The 19,659-nt window shown below is 46.2% G+C and overlaps 1 protein-coding gene across 1 annotated transcript in view; it reads left to right on the top strand.

The window, feature by feature from the left end:
• Window positions 1-14,980, top strand: part of Npffr1 (neuropeptide FF receptor 1) — a 31,807-nt gene extending 16,827 nt beyond the window's left edge. Inside the window, exons 4-6 of the mRNA XM_027388355.2 lie at window positions 2,388-2,732; window positions 11,745-11,844; window positions 13,855-14,980. Coding sequence (XP_027244156.1) covers window positions 2,388-2,732; window positions 11,745-11,844; window positions 13,855-14,731 — 1,322 coding nt within the window. The 3' untranslated portion in view covers window positions 14,732-14,980. The remainder of the gene's footprint in view (window positions 1-2,387; window positions 2,733-11,744; window positions 11,845-13,854) is intronic.
• The last annotated feature ends 4,679 nt before the right edge of the window (window positions 14,981-19,659 follow it).

The raw sequence follows: 19,659 nt of genomic DNA, 5'->3' as shown, positions 1-19,659 counted from the left end.
AAGATCCCTCAGAGATGCTTCATCCTCCAGAATGGGCCCCATTCAGTCCCAGAGGAAGATAGAAGGAGAATGTTTGAGACAACACCATGACTCACCACAGCTAATGACTTCCCAGAAGAGTTGTGGTTGGACACTGGGCTGCTCCTTCCAAAGCAGGACTAGAGAAACATATACTCAGCCTGTCCCTGATGAGAAATGGGTGGAGCAGGGCACGACCCTGCATACCTACTACTGGGCTGGCAAAACCAGAATGCTATTGCTGCAAGCAGGGCTATTGGTGCAAAGAGAAAGAACAGGTTGCTACCATTGCATGGAAGAGGAGCTTCTTAGTCCATTTTTCTATTGCTATACCAAAATACCCAAGATTGAGTCATTTATAAAGAATAGACGTTAGTTTAGCAGCGGAGCAGTGGTGGCACATGCCTTTAATCCCAATACTCTGGATGCAGAGGCAGGCAGATCTCTGTGAGTTTAAAGACAGCCTAGTCTACAGAGGGAGTTCCAGGATAGGCTCCAAAGTTACACAGAAAAAAAATGCTGTCAACTCCCACCCCCCAAAAAAAGTTAGTTTAGTTCATGATTCCAGAAGCCCAAAAGTCCAAAAGCATGGCTCATTTGCTCAGGGCCTTTACCCAGCATCCTAACATAGCAAAGACATTGCATGGCAAACTATAGCAAGCACAGGACTGGAGAGAGGCCCAAGTCATTAAGAGCACTTGCTGCTTTTGCAGAAGACAGGAGTTCAGTTCCCCGTACCTGTGTCCAACAGCATTACATATAACTCTTGTCCCAGGAGATGGAGTCCTCTTGTGGCCTTCAAGGATGGACACACACACACACACACACACACACACACACACACACACACACACACACACACACACAGAGAGAGAGAGAGAGAGAGAGAGAGAGAGAGAGAGAGAGAGAGAGAGCATTCGGAAATATAGAGCAAGGGCTGGAGAAATGGCTCAGAGGTTAAGAGCATTGGCTGCTCTTCCAAATGTCCTGAGTTCAATTCCCAGCAACTACAACATTGTGACTCACAACTATCTGTAAATGAGATCTGGTGATCTCTTCTGGTCTGTAGGGATCATGCAGACAGAACACTGTATACAAAAATAAATAAATAAATAAATAAATAAATAAATAAATAAACCAGCACAGAGCAAGCACAATATCTCAGGACTCTTCTCATCTTATGACATCATCAGGATATCTCAAGGGCCTCACCCTCTAACTTCATAATTCCAGTCATCTCTCAAAAGCCTCACTTCCATGTACCATTGACACATGTTGGGGGGAATTAAAATGTCTAGATATGAGGGTACACTGATAGCACAATAAGGAGTGGTCCTATAGGACAAGAGCTGTGTCTACTTTGGGCCAGGCAGGAAGGGAGCCAGGAAACAAATCCTGACTCCTCTCTTGCCTTCCCACCTCCTTCAGGGCCTCCCATTGGCTGAGTCTAACCAGAGCTGGTGGGATGGGGTCTTTTAGAAGTTAGATTCTTGGATCTGAGGATAGTGTATTTGCCTAACACACTCTAAGCCCTTGGTTCTATCCTATAAACTAAGCATGGTGACACACACAGTCTCAGCATTCAGGAGGTAGAGGCAGGAGTATGAGAAGTTCAAGTAATCCTTGACTACATGGTGAGTTCAAGGCTAGCCTGATACATAAGACCTTGCCATCCCCCCCCACACATACACACACAAAGAGGTCTTATGAGGCACAAAAGATGAAATGAAGGCAGATAGAAGGTGTTAATAGAGAATAACCAACATGGTTGAAGAATAAGTCTTGGGCAGTGTGGGTGCAAGTTGGGATATATTGAAAGTCCTTAGTCAGAGGCTGGAGGATGGCTCAATGATTAAGTGCCCTTGCTGCTCTTGCAGAGAACCTAGTATGGTTTCTAGTACCTGTACTATGACTCACAGCCATCCTTAACTCCAGTTTAGGAGATCTGCTGCCTTCTGACTTCCACGGGCACCAGGTAGACACACAGTGCATGCACCTGTGTGCAGGCAAGACACTCATAAAATAAATCTAAAAATTAAAAAAATAAAACCCTTGATCTGTGTGTCCAGTTGTCCTTGGAACAGTGAGGCTTAGGGTATGGCACATGGAACACAAAGAAACATGAACTTTCCTTTCTTTTCTTTGAAGGTCTCATTTGGCTGAGGATGGTCTCAAATTCTTGAACTTCTGATTCTCTGGCCTCTACCTTCCAAGTGCTTGGGTTAAAGATAGGTGCCATTATACCCACTTTATGTGGTACTGGGGAATCAACCCATAGCTTCATGCATGTTAGGTCAGCACTCGGAGTTACAACCCCATGGAAGCCTCAGCTTTCCAGTGTTGATATCAGCCATCCCTTCTTTGCTCAGGTCATCACACTTGTGTTCCTTTGGTCCTAGGCGAGCTTGTCCAGCCTCCCAATGTCAGCTGGCCCTTGAGTCAGAACGGGAGTGATGCTGAGGCTACCCTGGCTGCCAACCTCACCTTCTCCTCCTACTACCAGCACTCCTGCCCAGTGGCAGCCATGTTCATAGTGGCCTATGTGCTCATCTTCGTCCTCTGCATGGTGGGCAATACCCTGGTCTGCTTCATTGTGCTCAAGAACCGGCACATGCGCACTGTTACCAACATGTTCATCCTCAACCTGGCTGTCAGCGATCTGCTGGTGGGCATTTTCTGCATGCCCACTACCCTTGTGGACAACCTCATCACTGGTAAGTATGGCCAAGGGGTAGCAAGAAGGCCCTCTCCCTTCACTTCCACTTCCAGCTGAAGACTGAAGCAGAGGTCACTGAGCTGGCCTCTTGGCCAAAGGGCCATGTCTCAAACTCGGATGGAGTTGTGGATGAGGGACTGGCCTAGGAATAACAAGTCTAATGGGTTAATCATCTTCTTTGTGCCAGGAATGATGTTACATATGATTTGGACGTTATCTTAATTAATCCCCATAATCATCCAACCAAGCATGCTTTGTTATTATCCTCATTTTACGGGTGAGGAGCCATGCTCAGAGCAGTTAAGGGACTGGCCTGTAATTACAGAGCTTGTCAGTATCAAGGCCAGTGTTCTCACAGCCCTCTGGCTACACTCTTGGAGAGAGCTCTTGTGGGCAGAACCAGCGGTGGGAGAAGTAGGGGTCGGTGACTTTGTTCTACAGGAAGGCCTGGAAATCCACTCCTTCCGCCTCTTCTCCCACAGAAGATGGTCTTGTTCCCAGTGGCTGAAAGTGTCCGAGCAGGGATTGGCTGACCACTGAGCAGGGGTTTGGTAGGAGATCTTTAAATTGAACTAGACCATGCGCCTCTACATGCCCACAGTTGTCAGAATGTGACATACTCTTCTCTGGTGATCAGCCTTTCTTGTCTTAATATCAGCTTTGGAGACCCCAGGCAGGGTGTGACCAGCTTCCCAAGCTGTGGAGCCCCCTAGAGGTCTAAGTGGGATTTCTCAGCTCTAAGGGTTTCCCAAAGTTCCCAGAGGCTCTTACTTGGTCTGCTTTCCCTCCTTATAGTGGCTTTCATGACTCAGGCCCAGGAAGGAGAAGCCCATGTTTTTCAGGTTCCTAAACCCTAAAATGAAGTCATGGAGAGCCTTCATGTGTGCCTGGTGGAGACTTTACTCACCACTGAGTCCTGATCCCTGCAGAGATGTCAGACACAAACTGTATATTCCTCTTCTAGCACACATGGACAGTCTAGCCCACTCTAGTGCACCAGTCTCAAAAGGCTACGTACTGTATGATTACTTATATGGCATTTTCAAAGGCCAAACTGTATTTTCTGTCTCTAGAGAAAGCAAATTGGCAGAATCAGGGAATAATAAAGGAATGAGTGGGAGCTTCCTGGGGTAATGCATGATTTACATATCTTGAATATGATTAAAGCCTCATGACTGCTTGTGGATTTGTATGCAAAAAAAAAACAGTGGGTTTTATTGTTGGTTGAAAACAATTTCAATGTTAAACATGTTCATATTTACAGTCCATTTTCTTTCTTTCTTTTGGTTATTTTGAGACAGGGTTTCTCTGTGTAGCTTTGTAGACCAGACTGGCCTTGAACTCACAGAGATCCACCTGCCTCTGCCTCCTGAGTGATGGGATTAAAGGCATGTTCCACCACCGCCCAGCTATAGTCTATTTTCAAGTGTGGAGAAACATGATGGGCCAACAAGATAGTTTAGCAGATGAGAGTGCTTGTTGTCATGTTGGTCACCCAGGTTTCATCCCTGAGATGCTCGTGGTGGAAGGAAAGAATCTACTGCTGCAAGTTGTCCTCTGACTTCCACATATGAGCTCTGGTGTGCACATACACACACACACACACACACACACACACACACACACACACAAACAAACACACACATACACACACACACACAGAGAGAGAGACAGAGAGAGACAGAGAGAGAGAGGAATGCATGCATGCACACACAATGATTTAAAAAAAAAAAGAAAGATGGGTGGAGAGATGGTTCTGAGATGGAGAGTATATACAGCTCTCCAGAGGACCTGAGTTGCGTTCTTAGCATCCACATTGGTTTGATGGGGGATGTCCTTCTATATGCTGTGAATATATGTTTCTCTTAACAATTGATGAATAAAGCTGTTTCAACTAATGGGCAGGCAGGATTTAGCCAGGCAGGAAATCCAAACAGGGTTAGAAAAAGGTAGTAGGTGAAGTCAAGAAGATGCCATGTAGCTGCTGAGAAAGCAAGAGATCCGGGCATCACCGGTAAGCCAAGATCATGTGGAGATACACAGATTAATAGAAATGGTTTGATAATTAAGAGAGATCTAGCCTAGCCTGGCGTTGGTGGTGCTCGCCTTTAATCCCAGCACTCGGGAGGCAGAGGCAGGTGGATCTCTGTGAGTTCGAGGCCAGACTGGTCTCCAGAGTGAATGCCAGGATAGGCTCCAAAGCTACACAGAGAAACCCTGTCTCGTAAAACCAGAGAGAGAGAGAGAGAGAGAGAGAGAGAGAGAGAGAGAGAGATATCTAGTCAAGAAGTCTGAGCCATAGGCCAAACCATTTATTCATCAACCAATAAGAGAAACATATATTCACAGCTAAAGAAGGACATTGGTTAACTTGAAATGTGAGTGTTTTGAGCCAGACGTTGGTGGCGCACGCCTTTAATCCCAGCACTTGGGAGGCAGAGGCAGGTGGATCTCTGTGAGTTCTAAACCAGCCTAGTCTACAAGAGCTAGCTCCAGGTCAGCCTCCAAAGCCACAGAGAAACTCTGCCTTGAAAAACCAAAAAGAAAAAAGAAAAAAAAAAGGTGAGTATTTTGTCCATTCTAGTAATTTTTATTTTATTATTTTTACAATTTTTTAAAATATTATTTGATGTGTATGTGGTTTGCTTGCATGTATATATGTGCACCGTATGTGTCCCTGATGCCTAGAAGAAAGTATCAGATCCCTTTGAACTAGACTTACAGGTTCTGAGCTGCCATGTAGGTACTGGGAGCCGAACACAAGTCCTCTGGAAGATCAAATGCTCTTAACCAAGGAGCCATCTTTCCAGCCCTTTGAAACAGTTTTAGACTTAAAGAAAAACAGTCAAGCTAGCCTAGACTCCTTGCATGTGCTTCTCTTGCCTTCCCCAATAACACAATAGAAAAATCAAGACCCGGAGAAAGCTTCCAGATGCTGTTGTTAACTCATCTGTGGAGTTTTCTTGACTTTCACTAGTTTCGCAGACATGTCATGTTCTAGGAGTTTGAACCATAATTCTGAGAAATACAACCTGAATTTTGAGTGGTGGCACCAGGTGTGATGATCTGTGTGGTGGTTTGAAAGAAAGAGGTCCCCAAAGGGAGTGGCACTGTAAGAAGGTGTGGCTTTGTTGGAGTGGGTGTGGCTTTATTGGAGGAAGTGTGTCACTGTGGGAGCAGGCTTTGAGGTCTCCTATGTTCAAGTTATTCCCAGGTCTATTCTCAGACCGCTTCCTGCTGCCTGCAAAATGTAGGATTCTCAGATGCTTCCCCAGCACCGTGTCTGCCTGCACAGCAACATGTCCCTCTATGATGATAATGGACTGACCCTCTGAACTGTGAGTTATGGTGTTTCTTCACAGCAATAGAAAACCGAACTAAAACAATCTGTAATCTCAGCACTCAAGAGGCTAAGACAGGGGGATCGCCTGTTTGAGGCCAACCTGGGATACACAGTGAAACCACATCTCAAACAGAAAACTCACATCAACCATAAGGCATCGCCATAACAGCAACAAAACAGACCCCTCCAAAGGCCACTTTAACATCATGTGCAATCATAGCACATATTTTTGCAAGCATAAACACTCAGGTATACAAATGCCCAAATGACATTTGTGAGGATATAACAGCTCTGAGCAGGTTGGATCTGTTCATAATGGGCCCAAAGTGGTGGTTGGTAATTGTGTGCATCCCACTTTATACCTGTGGGCATCTGGAATACCAAGGCTATTTTAGTCACTGTTCTTGCTATGAAAAGGCACTGTGACCAAGGCAACTCTTATGAAAGAAAGCATTTAATTGGAGGCTTGCTTACAGTTTCAAAGGTTTAGTCCATTATCATTGTGGCAGGGAGCATGGTACTGGAGAAGTAGCTAAGAGCTACATCCTGATCCATAGGCAGAGAGAAGAGAACTGAGCCTGGGGTGGGCTTTTTAAAACCTCAAAGTCCTCACTAGTGACATACTTCCTCCAACAGGGCTACATTTACTAATCTTTCTAATCCTTTCAAAGGGTTCCACGCCCTGGTGACCAAGCATTCAAATATATGAGCCTATGGGGGGGGCATCCTTATTCCAACCACCACACTGGCAGACCACCTCAGTCTTTTGCGGGGCTAGGGTGAGTGTCAGATCTTAACCCTATAGTTCAAGCTATCCTGGAACTAACTATTCTATCAGGCTGGTCTGGCATGTCTCCCAACTCTGCCTTCTGAGCTCTGGGATGTTTGACAGGCTCAATCACAGGCCACAACTATATAGAGTCTGTATTATAGACAGTGGCTCCAAGAGGGAAGACCTTGAGAAATTTTATTTCTCACAAATGCAGACATAAAAAAGACATCTTGAAACCTGGCAATGGTGGCCCATGCCTTTGGTTCCACCGCTTGGGAGGCAGAGGCAGGCAGATCTCAGTGAGTTCAAAGCCAGCCTGGTCTACAAAGTGAGTTCCAGGACTGTTACACAGAGAAACCCTGTCTTGAAAAACCATTAAAAATATGAAGGAGGGAAGGAAGGAAGGAAGGAAGGAAGGAAGGAAGGAAGGAAGGAAGACAGGAAGGGAGGGATGGAGGGACAGAGGGAGGGAGGGAGGGAGGGAGGGAGGAACTATAGGTAGGTTGGTTAGGGCAGGAGAGATGGTTCAGCAGTTAAGAGTTAAGATCCCCTTGCAGAGGACCCAGGTTCAATTCCCAGCACACAACTGGAGGTGACTCACAACCACCTGTAACTCAGTTCCAGGGGACTCTAATGCCCCCTTCTGGCTCATGCAGGTACTACACGCACGTGGTACACATACATAGAGGCAAAACATTCATGCATGTAAAAAGATTTTTGTTCGTTTTTCAAGATGGGGTTTCTCTGTAGATTTGGAGGATGTCTTGGAACTTTCCTCAGTAGACCAGGCTGGCCTTGAACTCACAGAGATCTGCCTGTCTATGCCTCCTGAGTGCTGGGATTAAAGGCGTGCGCCACCACCACCCAGCTAATAAATTTTTTTGCAAAAATGTTTGACAATGTAAAATAGTGAAGAGGAAAACTTTAAAAAGCAAAAAATTTCAACATACAAAATTATGAAAATGTGTGCTTTGGGGATATATTGTAAGCAATTATACAGAGGTCATGCCTAGGTGCTGGCAACTCCCACAACATCAGTTCTCTGCTGAGGTCTTGGATTGCAGTGAATAAATAGTTGCTTATATTCTTTTTTTTAAAAAGATTTTATTTATTTATTTATTATGTATACAACATTCTGCTTCCATGTATATCTGCACACCAGAAGAGGGCACCAGATCTCATAACAGATGGTTGTGAGCCACCATGTGGTTGCTGGGAATTGAGCGCAGGACCTCTGGAAGAGCAGTCAGTGCTCTTAACCTCTGAGCCATCTCTCCAGCCCCCATAGTTGCTTATATTCTTTAAAGGCATGGCCCTCCTTGGAGAATGCACCTCTTCCTTTCTTTTACAGCTCTCACTCTGTTTTGTTTCTTGTATTTTTAATTTTTAAAATGATGTTTATTTGTTGCTTTGAGAGGCATAGGAGTGCATGTAGCATGACACACATATGTGGAAGTTAAAGGATAACTGCCAGAGTCCAGCTCCCGAAGGTCAGAGAAACCAGAGAGGAGATTTGGGGACAGTGCCTCCACACACACAGGAGACTTTTTTTTTTTTTTTTTTTGGAGAGGACAAAACATAAATCTCTCTTTATTTTTCTCTATTCCTTTTTATATTGCCTAGACAAAAATTTCTACAAAAGAAGAATTTACCTCAGGACCACAAGTTACATATTTTCAAAAAAAAATTAAAATCATCACACAAGAAGACATCATGTTATGATCACAAGTTACATGTTTTCCTTAGGAGTCCACATGTAGTTAAACATTTTTTTTTTAGCTGGGCAATAGTGGCACACACCTTTAGTCCCAGTACTCGGGAGGTAGAGGCAGGTGGATCTCTGTGAGTTCAAGGACAGCCTGGTCTACAAAGTGAGTTCCAGGACAGCCAGGGATACACAGAGAAACCTTGTCTCGAGGAAAAACAAACAAAACAAAACAAAACACACAAACACACAAAAACATTTCCCTTTGAATTATCTTCCCACCATATCATCTTCACCCCAAAGAAATGATTCTTTTATTATTGATTAACAAAGTTCTAAACAAACCAAGTATATCTCAGCCAGTTTCTTTGTACTGGCAGGCATTGAGGTTTCAGTGTAGCCAATTCTTTTTATATTTTTAATAATTTATTTCTGTGTATTTTATGTACATTGTTATTTTGCTTGCATGTATGTCTGTATGAGGGTATAAGATCCCCTGTAACAGGAGTTATGAACAGTTGTGAGATGACTGTGGGTGCTGGGAATTGAACCTATGTCCTCTGGAAGAGCAGTCAATGCTTTTAAACCCTAAGTGTAGCAAATTTTTATCCTTATTCTATTCTATAAAACTTTATTCAAGTGGTCTAGCTAACAATCTATTTTCCTTTTTCTTTACACAAAAGGGTCATTTAATTTCCTTTCACAACTTTGTTCTTTCAAGGTGCACACCAAAACCTGTGATGAATCCTGTAATCTTCATGACCAAGCAACTTAGACCTAACTTTGGGGGCAGGGACATAATTGCTCTCTTTTATCATCAACCTGTTTTGCCACAGGCAGAATTCATGGGTTTTTCTAAAATTCGTAAAACTTCCTTGTTTTCATTTTCCATCCTCGGCAAGTCTCTCATCTCTTAAGTGTCATTGCTGTATAAAAAAACGTCTTCATTATGATCTACATATAAATTACCTGGGGAGGAGTGGGACTTGCCCATGAAACAGTCACACTTTTCTGGATGGAGTGGCATTCCCTCTGTCGTCACATTATGCCAAATATCGTAAATAAGCAATAGCAGCAACCAGTAGAAGACACAGCAGAAGCCTTCTGGAGACAAACTCCCTGGGTCTTTGCCTCTCTGGGGAACACCAATCAGAGCTGTGCTAACTGGTGGGCCATACGCCATAAGCTCCATTGCCAACTGAAGTTCCTCTGAAGTGGCTACCTCCAGGCAACTTATAGGAGATGGTGTAGATTTTCTTCTTCCACTATGTAGGTCCTGGGAATCAAACTCAGGCTGTCAGGCTTGGTGGCAAGCACTCTTAGCCACTGAGCAACAATATTCCCAGTTGTATTTCATTGTTTTTGAGAAAAGATCTTATATAGCCTGAGCTGAACTTGAATGCCTAGGTGTAGCCCATGCCCCATGCTCTCACGCATATTTTGTGTGGTGGATCTTCCTCACCTTACCCACGCAGGCTCACCCTCTCTTCTGAAAGCATCCTTACTGCCAACAACCAAAACAACATTTTTTCCCAGATTTTCTGACTCCTGCTTTGCCTTTCCTCTTGAACCTGGCTTATATGGGTAGTGGCTTTGCCAGTACCCCATAGGCCCAAGCTTTGGAGTCTTGACATGGCTGTGCCCATGCCAACAATACACATTTACTCAGAACTTCACACACTCGCTGCTTCCCCTGCTTCCTACACCTTGATTAGATTCAGTTTAGCCATTAGGCGAGAGCAGCCTGGCTACATGGGGAAGGCACACATGGGAGCTGTGCTGCTTGCTTGATTCCTTCGGTAACTGCTGTCTCCCAGCTGTAGAGCAACCACTTCCCCCTTTTAATTATGAAGTATCCTAGGGGGAGAGCTGCTGAGACTGTGCAAATGTCATGGCTCATTATATTTTTGCACTAACTTAATAGTGATTTGACAGTTGCTGCCCACAACAGTGCTTCCCATCCTGTTCTCTATTAATGAGGTTTTTATCCTCTGTACTTAACTAATTGGGTCTCTGCTTCATGGCTTTTAATCCGACACTGTTGTTTACTTTGTTGCTTAAACTGCTCTGGGTCTGGCTATTGGGAGCTGGCTGCAGCTGGCTTCTGTGTCCCTCCCATCTGCAACCATGGTGTTTAGAGTATTTCCTTACTTCCTAGCTCCACAGAGTGTTCTGGGTCACCTCATGTTTTCCTTACATTGGCCCTGGAACTAATTAGTTCTTCAAAAAAGTCTTGCTTCCTTTGATTGGAGTATATTTATTCTTATTTTATGCATATGAGTGTTTTGCTTGCATATGTACACATGTACCACGTGCCTGTCCGGTGCCCACAGAAGTCAGAAGAGGACATTATATCCCTGAAACTAGAGAGTTATGGATGGTTGTGAGCCACCATATGGATGCTGGGGACTAAACCACAGTCCTCTATAAGAGCAACAAGTAGTCTTAGCTGCTGTGCCTTCTCCCCAGGCCAAGGAATATAATATTTACAAAGGTCTGACTTCCAGGTATAATTAGCGATATTGGGGTATCTTGATTCTAGACTCTCTGAAGAGACAGAGCTGTGAAATGCAGACCAGGTTGGCTGGAACTCATAGGGATCTGTCTGCCTCTGTCTCCTGAGTTCTAGGATTAAAGGCGTGAGCCACCATATCCAGCTTCATCTTCACTCCTCTGTCTAGTCATTTACCTGCATTTCACAAACTATGGTCCATGCTAGTACTTCAGATTCCAATCCAACATCAGAAAATTTATTTTAACAATACCCCCTTCTTTATCGTTAGCTTTGTTCTCAGTGGGAAAGAAAAAACTGTGTTTATCGTATCTTGTTTACTTCTTTGTTTGGTCAACTTTAGTATACATATGTGTGATAATAATATATAGACTGTGAATAGGTGACAATAATCATAGGATAATAATAGAAGGGCTAATGTGAAGACCTCCTTCCTGGGCTGGACAATAGGATCCAGCGGGGGCTAGATGGACCCAGAGGTCATAAAGACAATCGGTTGTCAACATAAAGGCCATCTTCCTAAAAGCAGTGTCTAAATTGGTATGTAATGGTTGGCTCCTCAGTCACGGTCATAGAGATGAGCCATGTTTTGGGGGGTGGGGCTTGGCTTACCTAGCTGGTGATCTGCATTTTGTTGGATAAGTATCTTTCACCCTGTGGGGGCCTCTGTCATTACAGGTTGGCCTTTTGACAATGCCACATGCAAGATGAGTGGCTTGGTGCAGGGTATGTCCGTGTCTGCATCTGTTTTCACGCTTGTGGCCATCGCTGTGGAAAGGTGAGAAATTTCCCTGGGTAGCTTGGGGCTGACACTGACAGAGCTCATAACTTTGATACTGGGCTAACTGGAAGGCCACAGAGAAGGCCCACTGAGAATACCACTCCAACCCCTTCTGACAAAGCCCAATAGTAATTACTAGAGCCTGCTCAAGGCAGTCTGAATCCTGGGCATCAGGAATCCTTCCTCTCCTTTGAGCCCTGGGAGCCTGTCTGCGGATGAGCTTAGTTTAGCTGGAAAAGAAGGTTTTCTTTTTGTTCCTTTATCCCATCTCCTACTTGCTGGTTACTGGAAATCCTGGCCTTACTCTATCTACATGTCCATCAGTTCTGGTCATTCAGCCTCAGACACCAACAGAGTCTAGTCTAAGCATGATTCTGTGCATGTGGCCAGGGTTGGAGCCCTGGGTCAGTGAGGCTTTGGACCAGTGCTTAAGCTTTCCTTCCCATAATACACAGTGTGACCCTCTCCCTGCTCCTCACTAAAGACTCCTGAGTGGGAGCCTTCCCCCCAGGGACTAGGAGGTAGGCAGAAGGCTGGAGATGGCTTTTGTCCTCATCACTCTCCCACTGTGATGTTGGCCACTCATTCAGCTACTTTGGGAGGAACTGTATTGGTAAAATGGTAAATGCCCTAACAAGAGGCTGGAGACTTCAAACAACTTTGCTGGGAAAGTTTATGGACTGTTTTTAGCCCACAGTCCAGACACCAGCTGCTAACATGATTTCTTCCACATACCCACTGTAATGAGTCTCTTTCTGTCCCACCAGCCAGCTCCCAAATAATGACACAGAGACTTCTTCTTCATTATGAAAGCTTGGCCTTTAGCTTAAGCTTGTTGTCATCCAGGATGAGAAAGCCCTTTATGAATCTGAAGTTTCTATTGAGCCACACAGTCCCAGCTCGGGGCTCTCACTCCTGTGACTACAAGTCTAAAGAGGCAGTCTCGAACTGAGTGAGCAGGGAGTTTATAAAGGTAAAAACCACAAGTTTGGTACACCTCGTTGATGTGGCTGTGATGGCTGCTAGCAAACAGGACATGATAGGAACTTTTAACAAGAACAGGGCACAGTTGTGTCACCATGGTTATTTTTGCTTGATCAGGGAGCAAAAAACCTTGCTGTTTCAGAAGCAGAACAATGCAGGTTAGCAAAATTACTGTAAATTCCTGAGGGCTGGGCTGACCTCAGGTTTAGCCTAAGATCTGGTCAGGATTTAGCAGATATGTTTTTCTCACTTCAGTATAATGGTTAAGATGACCCAGGGATGGCCTACCACTGATGCACCCAGCTCCTGAGGTTTTCAGGGGAATATATAAACAGCCAGAAATTACATTTGTTACATTTGTTAGTTACATTGTTGCATTGCGCTAGTAAAGTGGTTCAATGGGTAAAGGTGGTTCCACCAAGCCTGTTGACCTGAGTTTAATCCCTAGGACCACACCGTAGAAGGAGACCTAGGACCTGGGACCACATGGTATAAGTTTTCTTTTGTGTGGAGAGGGGAAGGGAGAGAAGGAGAAGGACAGGGAGAACTGAGCAGGAAATAAATGTTTTTTTAAAACATTTGTGTATTTACCTAGTCAGGCTTCCCAAGCACAGAATGTTCAGCACAAACTGACTGCGATGCCTGCTACCAGCTAACCCTTCCCGAAATAAAGATCTAAGCCTCTAGTGGGAAGCTGAATCCTCCTCACCTACTTTAAATCCAGCCTGGGCTCCAGAACGATTTAGCTGAGTGAGCTGCCACCTTAGCAAATGACAAACCAATTTACTTGTAAATTAACCTGATTAGTGCCTGAGCTGTCACCGGATGCTGCCTTAAGTGTAGTAATGTATGTCAGGTATCTTCCAGCAGCACCAGATGCTACCTCAAGTATGGTGATGAAAGTCAGGTGTCCTCTTACAGCAGCCCCTAACCAGGTCAGCTCTGGCCCCACTAGGCCTCCGGGAACTTTTCCAACTCCCCTCCCCCCCCAACCCCACCTCTCCTCCCGCCCTGGGGCTGCAGGTTCCGCTGCATCGTTCACCCTTTCCGCGAGAAGCTGACTCTCCGGAAGGCGTTGCTCACCATCGCAGTGATCTGGGCTCTGGCTCTGCTCATCATGTGTCCCTCGGCGGTCACTCTGACCGTCACGCGCGAGGAACATCACTTCATGCTGGATGCTCGCAACCGCTCCTACCCGCTCTACTCCTGCTGGGAGGCCTGGCCGGAGAAGGGTATGCGTAAGGTCTACACCGCCGTGCTCTTTGCACACATCTACCTGGCGCCACTGGCGCTCATCGTCGTGATGTACGCGCGCATCGCGCGCAAGCTGTGCCAGGCCCCGGGTCCAGCGCGAGACACGGAGGAGGCAGTGGCTGAGGGTGGCCGCGCGTCGCGCCGCAGGGTCCGCGTGGTGCACATGCTGGTCATGGTGGCACTCTTCTTCACGTTGTCCTGGCTGCCGCTCTGGGCGCTGCTGCTGCTCATCGACTACGGGCAGCTGAGCGAGCCGCAGCTGCACCTGCTGTCGGTCTACGCCTTCCCCCTGGCACACTGGCTGGCCTTCTTCCACAGCAGCGCCAACCCCATCATCTACGGCTACTTCAACGAGAACTTCCGTCGGGGCTTCCAGGCTGCCTTCCGTGCACAGCTCTGCCGGCCACCCTGGGGTGCCCACAAACAAGCCTACTCTGAGAGGCCCGGCCGGCTCCTGCGCAGGCGGATGGTGGTGGACGTGCAGCCCAGCGACTCGGGCCTGCCATCCGAGTCTGGCCCCAGCAGCGGGGCCCCAGGGCCTGGCCGCCTGCCTTTGCGCAATGGGCGTGTGGCCAACCAGGATGGGCCCCAGCAAGGACCTGGCTGCAACCATGTGCCCCTCACCATCCCAGCCTGGAATATCTGAGGTGGTCCAAAGAGGGAAGATACCGTGGGCCTATGGCCATGACCGTGAATCATGACGCCTGGACACAAGAGCAGTATTAGAAGAGAGTGCCATGATGCATCCTTGATTAAAAAAGAAGACTGGGTAGTGTTGCTGATGGCAAATAAGAGGAAGCCTCCAATCTCCCAAACCCCCTGTGCTCTGGAGCCATATCTGGATGAGTCTGTCTCGTCAACATCTCAGAACCCTTCTCCTCAGAGGCACTGGGGGGGGGGAGGGGTGACAAGGTCTCTCCATTGGAAATCCCACTTGACCCAGACTCCAGTGTGTTTTCATGTTATCCACATTTCCAGTGGTCTGCCCCGCAAGGCTTTCTGGGATGGAGCTCAGGAAATATGTCACTTTATCTAGGTAGTTGGGAAGAGGTGACCTCTGTGCTTACACAGAGTCCCTGTGACTGAGTCCTCCATGCTGTGTTGCTGAAACAGCTCCCCGTGGCCCTTTCTGGGAGAAGTCCATGCTCTCCTCCTGCCAGCTCCAGTGTGTTTGTTTTATTGTAAGAAGTGTCCAAGTCCATTCCCACATCAGGATGTCACAACTGGGCAGCTGCAAGAAGAGCCTTAGGGAGTCTGTTTAATTTGCAGGACTCATTGTGTTGAGCCCAAAGGAGGCTCCCTCCCTTACCTCCACCATCTAGAGCCAGACAGAGCATCCCGCAGGACCAACAGCTCGTGAGTGATAGGCAACAGGGAGAGGAAGACCGTACAATGCCTACTCTTCCCTCTGGAAATTCCTTACTGGGCCTGTGAGCATGATACTTTTCTCCTGGCCTCTCTTCTTTGCCTAATGGGAAGGAGAAGTTCAGACAGGATGGGCAGAGCCCCTGAAGGGCAAATACAAACCCCTCCACAGTATGTGACTCATGAACCCTAAAAGCAGAGGTGACCAGGAAACCCTGCATGCACCCCGGCTCTTACCCAGTATATATGCAATCACCTTGACAGAGTGACAGTTCTCCCCAGGAGCTGAGGAAATGGGTTGCCTCTGCTGACTTCTACAGCTTTCGATAATCTGCACTTAAGCAGACACTTTGCCTCACCTCCATTACCACATTTGCTAGAAAATTTAAGGATAAAAACAGAAACATTTCCAGCATCCAGGGCTCTGAGCTCTTAACACACGCTGATTGGCCATTTCCAGGACCCAGGACTCTGAGCTTTTACTGTGTCCTTAACACACACTGAGTGGCCGTTTTCAGGATCCAGGGCTCTGAGCTCTTAACACATACTGACTGGCCACTTACTGTTCCCAGGTCCATCATAAGCAGTGGCCACAATGGCAGAAGAAACTGCTTCATAATTGTACATGTCCCAGCATGTCTCTGGACACTGTCATGTGACACATTAAATGTTCTTGTCATTTCACAAAGTGACTGAGGCCCAGTAGGGCCAGGGTCACAGGGCCACAGACAGCAGCAGCATTCTGATAGGCTTGACTTTGGACAGCTTGGATCACATCCTGCCTTCTGGAGAAGGTGGTCATGGCAGCAGGATCTCCGGAGAACTAGAAACTGCCTGTCTAATGATGAAAAGGAACACCCATGGAATGAATCCAGATTGGAGCAAGGAAATGTCTCCATTGTGTTTGCCCTGTGACTTCTGGTCAGAGCTGTTCTGAACAAATATCTATAACCTTAAACTTAAGAGGCTGCCAAGCTCCCTCATAACACTGCCTGGTCTGGGAGTCTGGGAGTGGTGGGTGGGAAAGACAGATAAGGTGTGGTGGCCTGAGCTAACACTCTGTTTTTGTTTTTTCAAGACAGGGTTTCTCTGTATAACAGCCCCGGCTGTCCTAGAACTTGCTTTATAGACCAGGCCTCAAACTCAGACATCCGCCTGCCTCTGCCTCCTGAGTGCTGGGATTAAAGGCATTTGCTACCACTCCCTAGCCACTCTACACTCTTGCTGGTCTTGTATTAGTGTCACACGAATGACACAGTGGCCTGGGAATTGCTGGCTGTTTACTGGGAAGACTTGTGACTCTAGGTTCTAAAAATAGGCCAGACCAAGGGCCATGTCAGCTCTGTCCCTGTGGCCCCTGGGAGCTGTGTGAATTGTAGTCAGCTCTCTGCCCTGGGTGTTTCTCCTTCAGCATGGCCTCCCAGGGGCAAAAAACACAGCCTCCCCCGGCAACCATGTCTACCAAGCCCTCTGCTTTATTTTCTCCAGAATCCCTGCTTTGAGAGTCCATGACTGCCCAAAAGGCACACTTGACACAGGTAGCATTCCCTGTGTTCCAATGTTCTTGTCATTACTCGAGTAAGAGCAGAGACGACACCTGCCTGCGCCCTCCCCCGAGACTTGGTCCAAATGTTAATAGGCACAACTTGATATTAAAGTAAAGTAGGAAGGGTGGCACGCAGGGAGCTTGTTTCTTTGTACATGTGTTAAAATAGACCCAGTGTACAATTTTCCCCAGTGTACAGATCAATGGCACTGAGTATTCATGTTGCTGTGTAACTGTCCACCTACTCTGTATTATTCTAAATGGAAACTGTACCCATTGACACCAACGCCTCATCCCTGGCTCTGCCCAGCTCCTAGAAGCCACAATTCTTTCTCTCTGAATTTGACATTTCTATGGTTCCCTACAAATGAAACGACTCGGTGTTTTTCCTTTTGTGACTTTTACATCATATAACACCTTTCAAGGCTCATCCATGTTGTCACATGGATCAGAATTTCCTTGTGTGGCCAACTATTGTTCCATTGTGTGTCCATCTGATGTCTTGCTTCTCCATCAGTGTGTTCTTGTTGCTGGTTCAGCTATTACAAGTCATATGTATGCATGGGGGGGTTGTTAGATAATGAAACTAGATCCGGAAAATAGTACCTATGTGAACCCCTTGGACAGAGACCCCAACACTTCTTTCAACTTGTCACTTAGCAGTGACAGAGCAGAGGACTGCTGAGATCTCTCTCCTGTGCTCAACCCAGCTCTTTTGAGCTTCCCTCTTCCGTGTTCCTTCTTGGCTAGAGTGGGAAAAAAATTCTGTTCTGTTAACAGGATATTTATATGATGCTGTTTTTGCAAGTTGTAGTTTTGTCAGCCTCATGAGATCTCTGTGTCCCGACATTTGGGTCTGAGTGCATCTTGTGTGACTACAGCACTCGGGTACAATCAAGGAAGACCTCTCTTGGAGCAGCCATGTTCCATTTGTGACTTGTCAGGTCTCCTGAGGTGACTCGCCCTTTCATGGGTGGAAAGTTTGGAGATGAACAGAGCCTGTGATGGGGAAGAGAGCCAGAGGCCTGTGGACATTGAGAACTCTACCCAGAGGGGCTCTCGGAGGGACACTGTGTCCTTCAGTCCCATGTGCCACAGAGTGGTCATTCTCTAAGCGGGTCTTAGTGGATGAATGGGCTCTTGACTTCCCGAAGACCATGCGAACACACCTGACCAATGTGAGGGGAGGCAGTGCCCACCAGGGCCCACAAACCACAGACTGGCTGGCCTTGGACCGCCAGCTTTCTCTAGGGGCCTGGAAGGTTTATGGCTGACTTGGGTTGGAATGGAAGGTAGAACTGGCGAGGGAAGCCAGGAGCCCCCTATCATTAACATACTGTGCATTCATCCCGAATCCGGGTGCGAGCCAAGCCCAGGGCTGGAAGGACAAAGCATTGCTATTAGGTTCTGGACCTCTTTGCATCCTTTTCCTTAGCTCACCTCTCAGAAGTGCCACTGAGAAAAGATAGATGAGAAAGAGGTGACCAGCAGCTTCATCACAAGCAAACAATGTTGAGGCAAAACAGATTCCTTGTTGAATAACCCAATTATTGTTGGCTGCTTCTTTCTTTACAGACGCGCCCCTGCATAAGCATGGTGGAAATTTCACAAAACATACATAAGCAAAGGGAGAAAAAAAGACAAAGTGCTTCAACTTTATGGGAGATATACATTCGGTTTGTGAGCATAGATATTATATATTTAAAAATTTCAGCGCCCTTATGGAGGGATGACATATGCTAAAATCCACCCTTCTTCCATGAACATTCGATGGATCTTAGCAATTGTATATTTGTTTAACCAAAGATGCTTTCATCCTTCCAAAACCCTCCCCAATGTCAATGTATGCCCTTTTTCTCCAATCCCAGAAAACCAGCCATCTGGTTTCAGAATGTTGTCTGTACAGAATAAGACTGTGGACAGCGTTTTGAGTCTGTCTTCTTTCATTTGACAGGATGACTTTGAGGTTTGTTTACGTCATGGCATTTCTTAGTGTGTTCCTGAGTAGTACTTCTGTTTGTTGCTGAGTAGTACTCCATGGTGGTGTGTATAGTGACACAATCTATCTGTTCATCAGATGACCACCATTCGGGTTGTTGACTCTCATGTTGACTATCATGAGAGATGCTATTGTGGTCATTCTTACACAAACCCTTCCATGTATACATGTTTTCAGTTCTCTTGGTGGATAGGGAGTGAGGGTGCTGGGATGTGCAGCGAGTATATACTTCTGTCTTCTAGTGGTTATTTTCCATTCTCACCAACAGTATGTACGTGAGTTGCCATTGTTCTGTGTTTTGCCAACACTTAAGATTACTGTTCTTTTTAAAGTTCTCCTGATGACTAGTGACATTGGGTATCTTTTTATGTGCCTACTGACCATCCTTATACCTTTTATTTTAACCAACTGTTGTATAAGTTACTTCTTGTTGTAACAGAATACCTGACCAAGGCAACCAAAGGAAGGGAAAGGTTTTTCTGGCTCATAGTTTGCAGGCCATGAGACAGGAGAAGAAAGAATAAGGGGCTAATATATAGCAAATGCCACTGACTTTTAGCAATTACATTTCTGATCAACTCAAAACATTTATTTGGTGCCTCTTCAATTGCAGGTGTGGGCCAGTGAGAAGGCTTGCTGAGTAAAGGGGCTTGTTACACATGTC

The sequence above is a fragment of the Cricetulus griseus genome (assembly GCF_003668045.3).
Source record: "Cricetulus griseus strain 17A/GY chromosome 1 unlocalized genomic scaffold, alternate assembly CriGri-PICRH-1.0 chr1_0, whole genome shotgun sequence".
In the NCBI taxonomy this organism is placed as follows: Eukaryota; Metazoa; Chordata; class Mammalia; order Rodentia; family Cricetidae; genus Cricetulus; species Cricetulus griseus.
The sequence above is the reverse complement of the archived record's forward strand: the minus strand, read 5'-3'. Positions and strand labels throughout refer to the sequence as shown.